This window comes from Pygoscelis adeliae, unplaced genomic scaffold (genome assembly GCF_000699105.1).
Source record: "Pygoscelis adeliae isolate BGI_AS28 unplaced genomic scaffold, ASM69910v1 Scaffold501, whole genome shotgun sequence".
NCBI lineage: Eukaryota > Metazoa > Chordata > Aves > Sphenisciformes > Spheniscidae > Pygoscelis > Pygoscelis adeliae.
The window spans coordinates 319,418-326,768 of NW_008824048.1; the positions used below are offsets into that span (position 1 = coordinate 319,418).

A 7,351-nucleotide genomic window follows, 5' to 3' on the forward strand; every position below is an offset into this window, starting at 1 on the left:
TGTCTTAGCAAATCTTTTTGTGAGCAGTATGCTTTGACCAATGCTGCTTCAAGTCCTGTGCAACCCACTTTTTGCATGTAGCCTGACATCTTTTAGCCTAGGCCTGAGACAAGAAGAAAAATTGTGCCCAAATATGGCATGTCTAGTACACTGTGTACAGGGAATTTACTTGTTAAAGCTTATGTATGCTTTTATGTGTATGTGTGATTCACCCTCTTCTCAGACTCCTAATTGGTCAGATACAGTATGGGGTTGGTACAGAGTACATGGTGATGCCAAGTCCTTGCTGTATCTCATGCCTCCATTCCAAAGCATGCATGTAATAAATCTCCAAACAAAACATTACTATAACTCAGTGTAGTTTTTAGGAGAAAGGGGCTAACAGAAACAGCAATAACAGCACAATTGATTGTTTTGGCCCAAGTTCTTTCAAACAAATGCAGCCTGAGGCAGATAATTCAGTTCAGACCAAACACTTCCATGTGCAGTTATCCCACCAGTCCAAAATTCCTTAAAGACAACTTTAATGCTACCTTGGCATCAGCTCGTTTGAAAAATGCATAGCTGTCACCTAGTATTTTGTTGTTCTGGCCCAAACAAGAATAGCTTAATCAGTTTTTGGTTTTTGGTTTTTGGGTTTTTTTCTACTTCCTTTGCTTTCTTACAGTAAGGGTGAGGAAATTAATTTCTTTATTTTTTAAGGTGAAGCAGAAAACATACTGGACACACAGAGCACTTTGCTAGAATTGCCGAAAGGACCGCTTACTTATGAAGACCTGGAGAAAATCAGAAGATCTCAGAGCAAGTTCTTCATAGAAAAATAGGAAGATGGTATTAAAGTTTAATATCTGAAGTGTGATTGTAATACTGGCTTTGGACATAAATGAATCATTAAAATTTTGAGAAAATTATGAGCTTTTATAAAATCAAAATACAATTCATTTTTTTAAATCAGTACTTTCTAAAGTGATGATTTTCATATTGTATGTATCTCTTGAAAATATCCATTGTTGCTGTAGTATATTTTTCTTGTTTAGAATTAAATACTGAATTTCCACTGTCTATTTAGAGTCTGAAAATAACTTTCACCTGCAGTAAAAATGTCTGGTACTGACCAAACTCACTGTAATCAACAAAGATAAGTTAATTGGTAGTTACAAATTTGTATAAATATGGTCATAATTTTCAAATATATTTAAGGATGCACAGCTCAATTTGAAGTCAGGAATAGTCAGTCAACTTCTTTGAAAAATAAGACACTTTTTATTTGCTGTTCTTTCAGCAGTAAACTCACCATCTCTGCCTCAAATTTTGGAATAAACAGCTTTTATCAGAAGTAGGTTCAGAAGTAAACACGTCACTTGCTAACTGTGTGTTTTACTCTTAGGAAAAAATGTATTAAAGTATGAGCAGAGATAATTTCTCAAAAAGAGAAAACAAATTATGTAGCTATTTCCTGAACCTTTTTCATGCTTGCTTGACATTCTGAAACTCAGGATAATTTGTTTACATGAAATCAGAGTTTCACTACTAAGATGAATATTAACTTAGGCTAACAGCAAGCAAAATTATTAATGTATGTTTTTGTAACGGGTAGATCGAAGGGGTCTTAAAAGTACTGAAAAACTGATGGATATTTTGCATGCCTTTACTCTAGCATGGTATATCCTGAGAATACAGTTTTAGTATATTTCAGTGTTCTGATGTTACACTTGGCAAAAAAATGCATCTTTCTGTATTGGAAAACTTGTTTAAAAACAGATTATTTTGTGTTTTGGATGGAAACTCTTCTAGCATTAGTCTAATTGTTGAATGAAAAACAAATGCTCAAAAAGCATCCAATAATGAGCTAAGCCTAAGTCTGTGTTGACAATTTGTTGAGTTAAAAATCAAATTCCAGCTGGAGATAATGCCCCGAATCTGTTTTTGAAGACTGCTTGACTAAAATTAGAATATTGTTACAGTAAGACAGGTGAATAGATAATAAAACAAACGCTTCTCAATGTAGAAGAAATTAATAGCACAGTTTCCATAGCTGTGTAATATTGATTTCTGAAAGTGCATTCACTTCTGCATTCAATCACTTCTGTAACTGGTTCTGTCACTTGCATGTTAACGATGTATACATTCTGTAACACATCAAATGTGATGCATTTTAATGTGCAGAGTGATAAAATGGGTTATAATAGCTTGTTTGGTTATAATAGCTTGGTCTACACTTTGGCTGTTCAGGATTTAAGGCAGTGATTTTAATTGTCTTGGAAAGCGTGCCTCAATTCAGCCTATGGTGCTGCCCATGTTCTGTGGGCTCACAAAATGCAGCCCAAGACCACCTCACATTTTCTGCCTGTCCTATAACATAATCCCTCACCACTTTCTGCTTATATTATGTACTACTCTTAAGACATATGTATCCCTGCTTACTTGTTTTGCTTTGAATAACAGATCATCTACTACCTTTTCTCCAAGTTCTGAAGTCCACCTTGCTTTAATTTTGAAGAACTTAAAATAGCCTTTTATGTTTTGATCTCTGTCATCTATTGATACTCTTTCTTCCAAGAAAGAAAAACAATTAAACCAGCTTGTTTTGGTATTTGTATGTCTCCACCTGTGCCTTTTAATCCACCTTCTAATCCTATGAAAGACATTTTTACAAAGGAGCAGCTTTAATAGTCCATATGGCAGTTTTACTTACAAATCCTAGAAAATTAGGAAATACCCTAATCCTATCCACTGTGAATAAGGAATTAATATCTATGTGTTTGTGATAGATTGCTGGCTATGGTGTTGGATCAGAAGACAGCGTTAAAGGAGGCAAGCAAACTCAGCAAAATAGTGACCTAGATAGCAGTTTTAGGAGATAATAGGATAGCTATTTATTACTCCATCCTAGCTAAATTTGAATTTGTTTTTCTCCCAAAGGTTAAACTTAGACCAATAGTGTTAATCCATTGCAAGACTCCACACTAAAAAGTGACAGAAATGGGGCAAGTTTAATTCAATGTTACACAGTGAATATGGGTGAAAGTTAGCAGATTCAAAAGGGAAAAGCAACAGGCTTTAAGCAGGACAGTCTAATGCCAAACCCAGAAATGGATCTAAATGGGCTACATAGAATGTGCCAAAGATCGTCAAGAAGTTAAGGGTTAATCACCTTTACTGCCTTTATTTTTTACTGTTAGTTTTGCTTTTTTCTTGACAAATACATGCTTTTGTTTTGAAGATGCTTATTCTTTGTTACTGGGTAGTTACTCTACTGCCAGTGTATTAATCAAAATGCTTGCATGTGCCAAGCCCAGTCATATCTGTCACATGGATATACAGCTACAGAGTGGTTGAACTGTATGATTTCCTTCAGAGAACAATGAAAAAAAGCAGGAAAGCTTACCTTTGACAGGGTCTACTTAAGGGAAATAGATGTTTACAGCACAAGTTGCCCGTAATCATCATACCAGTTGTACCCATAGAAATAAACTAATAAAACACCTAAAACATCCTGCTCCCTTCTGTCATTGGTGCTCAACTGGCTTCAGCTGTAAGACTTACTTTAATATATCACAGCAGCTGTCTGTTTTCTGAATCATTGGGGAAGAGAAGAATAACTGCAGGGGGAGCTTGTTCTAACCTGAAGGCACTACTCTTGCCACCTTAATCCTGTTGGTCTTTATGTCTGAGAGACATGTATCCTGAATCAGTGTCACTCAGAGCAGGATTCTTCTGGGAAAGTGAGAAGTCATTCATGATTAGGATGTCAAAATTAAACTCTCTGTGTTCTCACTATGGATATGTCTCATTTAGAATCCAAGAATGTGTACGCTCCTTGCGTGCCTGCCCCACGCTTCTCTTGTTAATCAGGTTTTGATAGGATACATGAGTATTGTTGAGAAAAGCAAGCAAAGTTACTTTGGGGGGGTCCAGTTTGGGTGCCCTCCTTTATTCCTTGGATGAATGGTTTAGCTTTTCTGAACCTTTCCTTATGACAGGGAAAGTGAATTCTTACGGCCCCTTACTAAATGTTTTGGTTATTTTAGGACTATGAATGCATATCACTGCTTTTAAAAGTAGAAGGGGAAAGCACTTATGTGGACATACACAAATGAGATAGTTTCTGCATTATTATTTAATTGTGTAATCAATCTTGGAATTCATTATATAAAAATGCTTGGATTTCTTAATTTTTAAACCATTAGCTTTCTTAAAGGTGAACTGCTTTCTAAAACCCACCATCATCTGCTGCCAAAGCCCTACGTAAGACAGCTGGATAACACGGGTACTTAGTCACCAATCACATGCATGCAGTGGTATTTCACCTTTCTTGCAGAATCCTGTCTCGTACTAAGCAAACTTAAGAAATATTTTAAATTCATGTTTGGGCAACTTTCAAAAACTGAGTAGTTCTTGCAGCAGTGAATTGCATGAATTTGAAATGAAGTCTCTGAAGAAAGACTAATGAAGTCTGTGCATTTCTGTCCTACCCTCTGATCTTCTGTGTAGATTGTCTGACATTTAACATGTGAATAAGCCTTTTATTCAATGTATTCAAGGCTGTCAAGGCATTGTTAAAGGGTATCTTTTTTACTTAGCCACCTGTTTTCATGAAACATCCTCTACCCTCTATAAACTTTGATTGCTAATGGCCAACAGATTCAAAATTTAGTGCAAGGGAGAAAAATGGTACAATCATCTTTACGTTATTTTAGGAAACAAAAAAATACAAAATACTTGCATTGAGACAGTACACTGGATGTACGTATCTTGCAAGATCCTACAGAGCATGAATGGAATTTCATTTCTTTGCTGTTGTCTGTTCTTCTTTGTAATACAAACAGTAAGAAGGTAGATAGTTACTTCAGATTGTTTGTATTTAAATTATGTATTTTCTTCTGCACGTATTACTCTGAATAGAAGTTTTTCTAGCTATAGTGAACAGATAAACAAACCTAGCCTCTGACTTGATTTAAATTCACAGCAAATTACTGAGAGATTGCCAGTTAGGCTTTTCTGTATAAAATCCTGTATGATTTAAAGTTATATGACTAACATAGTTTCTTTCTAACCTACTATTCAAATCACAGTAGATGTAGTCGAAAGCCCTAGATGCAAAGGCAATTATTACTAAAATACAGCTGGAGGAAAAATACTGAGCAATACACCCTACTAGTGAAACTGCATTAAGCATAGTAACATTAAGCAATGTCAAACTACTGCCAGCTCATTTAGATATGATCCTTAATAAAACTCATTAACTCGCTGCTTGTTGTTGCAGTCTTTAATCCTAGCAAGAGAGCATTCGTAGCCCATGTTTTTCAACAAGAAGAATGATAAAGAGTGTTGCATTGTGGGCTCCCCTGAAAAATTATTATGTCTTGAAAAGACGTTCCCTCCAAGGCCTCTTTGACAACTCATGCTCTGTCACCTACCAACAAGCATGATGGAAAGCACAGAAAGTATTGTCTTTCACATTCAGTAGCCCTGATGAAGAAGCAGGTGAGGTCAGAAAAACTGTTTTGAACTATTCGTTTTCCAGTCTCTTGAGCGCTTGCATTTAGCAGCTGTAGTCAGAAGCTACATGCTTCAGACAGTTGCAAAAATGAGGTTCTTACAAAAAAACCTAAAGATGGCCATCATAATGCCTGCCTTTGCTTAGGGAGAGTTAGATGTGGTGCCACGGTAAAATGGTTAAATTTGAAACTAAAGCATGTGGAGAGTCAGGAGTTTTCCAGCTAGACTGACGAATCAGCATGCTGTTTGGGGACCTCTCTTGAAATTCCCTGGTAAAAACTCTGAGAAAGACATATCTGACATTTTGCTGCTTTTAAAGACTGGATCCAATATTGGGCATGGGCATCAAAGTAGGGTGTAAAATAAATTATATTAGTTTACAAGCTAAATAAGTCACCAGGTCAGTCACTGCCCAACTCAGGAGGCACCTTCCTTATTGCCCTGAAAGTCCTGGTAGTGCTCTTGCACATGACTACAGCTCTCCAGTCACTGAAAACAATTCCTTTGCCTAGAGGACTACTTACAGTCCACGAATAAGTTCACCCAATGTGATGGGTATTTTCAGAAAAAGTCCACGACACCAACATGATCAAACTGCTGCTCTCTTTAAAAATGCAAGTTGTGTTTACCCCTGCACAACTTGTCTGTAACAGAACAGCAGTTAAGACTTTAACTGAGGGAGAAACAGATCAAGGTTTTGTTCTTCAGGAATTTTGGATTGGCAGCCTCCACTTCTGCGGACTGCATCCTAGGAACAGCCTAGATGATAGTTAGTGTCTACTGTTGAAGCGGTGACACTGTGTAAAACATTTTAAGACTGGACCAAAAAGAAAGTCCAAGTATAGACAACTTTGCAGGTTGCTCACTATTCTAGCCCTCCATGGCCTCTTTCTAGATCCAGCTCAGTGTAAAACACCCAAGTCCTCCTTGAAAAGGTGACTGGAGTCTATGTCTTCTCTGCCAGCACAAGTGAATCAGTCACCTCTGTACACTAGGCTGTGGACGCATGTTTTCTCGGTGCTCTCCTAGATTGAGATTTGAGGGTTTTTTTCTGTACACTAACAGCACTCAAGGGATAGAAAGCATAGCCCTCACGCAAAAGGATCTCTAGACAATAGCTTCGTTGTATTTTTAGAGAGATGAACTTTTCTGGTATTCCACAGTATGACTGTTTATAAAAGGAGACAGCAGCCACTTCTTGTCCTATTGTGCTGAAAAAAAACCCCAAAAGCAAAGTTTACTTTCACAGGGCACATAGTTCTGCCTTGCGAGTCCCAAGAACGCCACCCTTGTCCGTGAGAGCCTGCTGGGGGCTGCTGGTGAAACACACAGGTGTGGAGCTCCACATCCCCAAGACGCACACGTCAAAGCCGAGGCATCTGACGCTTGGGTCCCTAGGGTTGCCACTGAATGTGGGTCTTGAGAATGACAAACTTGAGAGGAATTCAGGCTTTTAAATCCCACCTCAAGTGGCCATGGCTTAAGTAGTTCTGCAGAAGCACGTTTATTTTTACTTTACTTGCTTCTGCCTTTTTGCTTCTGCCAACATGTTTAGGATGTAGGAGTAGTTACGCAGATTCTAGACCTGCAAGGGAAAAAACAGGTGAGCAGAAGTTCTTCACATTTTAAGAGTCATTCGAGGGGGCATCGGCAACTGGTACTTGCCCACAAACAGGAAACCCTGGGACAGAGACAGAGTGCCCAGCGGAGTGGATGGAGCATGTCGCTGGGTCGGTGGGGAGCCGGGAGCCCGAGGAGAGAGGCCGAAGGTGGGGTTCATCTTCACCGAGGCGTGAGGAGCCGCGACAGCAAGCAAGCGGCAGAAACAGGAGGGAGTCCTGCCCGAGGG

General features: G+C 38.4%; 2 protein-coding genes across 3 annotated transcripts in view; both read left to right on the forward strand.

The window, feature by feature from the left end:
* The window catches only part of PLGRKT (plasminogen receptor, C-terminal lysine transmembrane protein), a 29,498-nt gene extending 25,314 nt beyond the window's left edge, over positions 1 to 4,184 (forward strand). For both annotated transcript variants that reach the window (XM_009333551.1, XM_009333550.1), the window contains exon 4: positions 703 to 4,184. In XM_009333551.1, the coding sequence (XP_009331826.1) occupies positions 703 to 824 (122 nt within the window). In that variant the 3' untranslated portion in view covers positions 825 to 4,184. The remainder of the gene's footprint in view (positions 1 to 702) is intronic.
* Positions 4,185 to 7,222: 3,038 nt separating this feature from the next.
* LOC103924944 (relaxin-3-like) overlaps positions 7,223 to 7,351 on the forward strand; it is a 3,094-nt gene continuing 2,965 nt past the window's right edge. The window contains exon 1 of the mRNA XM_009333558.1: positions 7,223 to 7,271. Coding sequence (XP_009331833.1) covers positions 7,223 to 7,271 — 49 coding nt within the window. The remainder of the gene's footprint in view (positions 7,272 to 7,351) is intronic.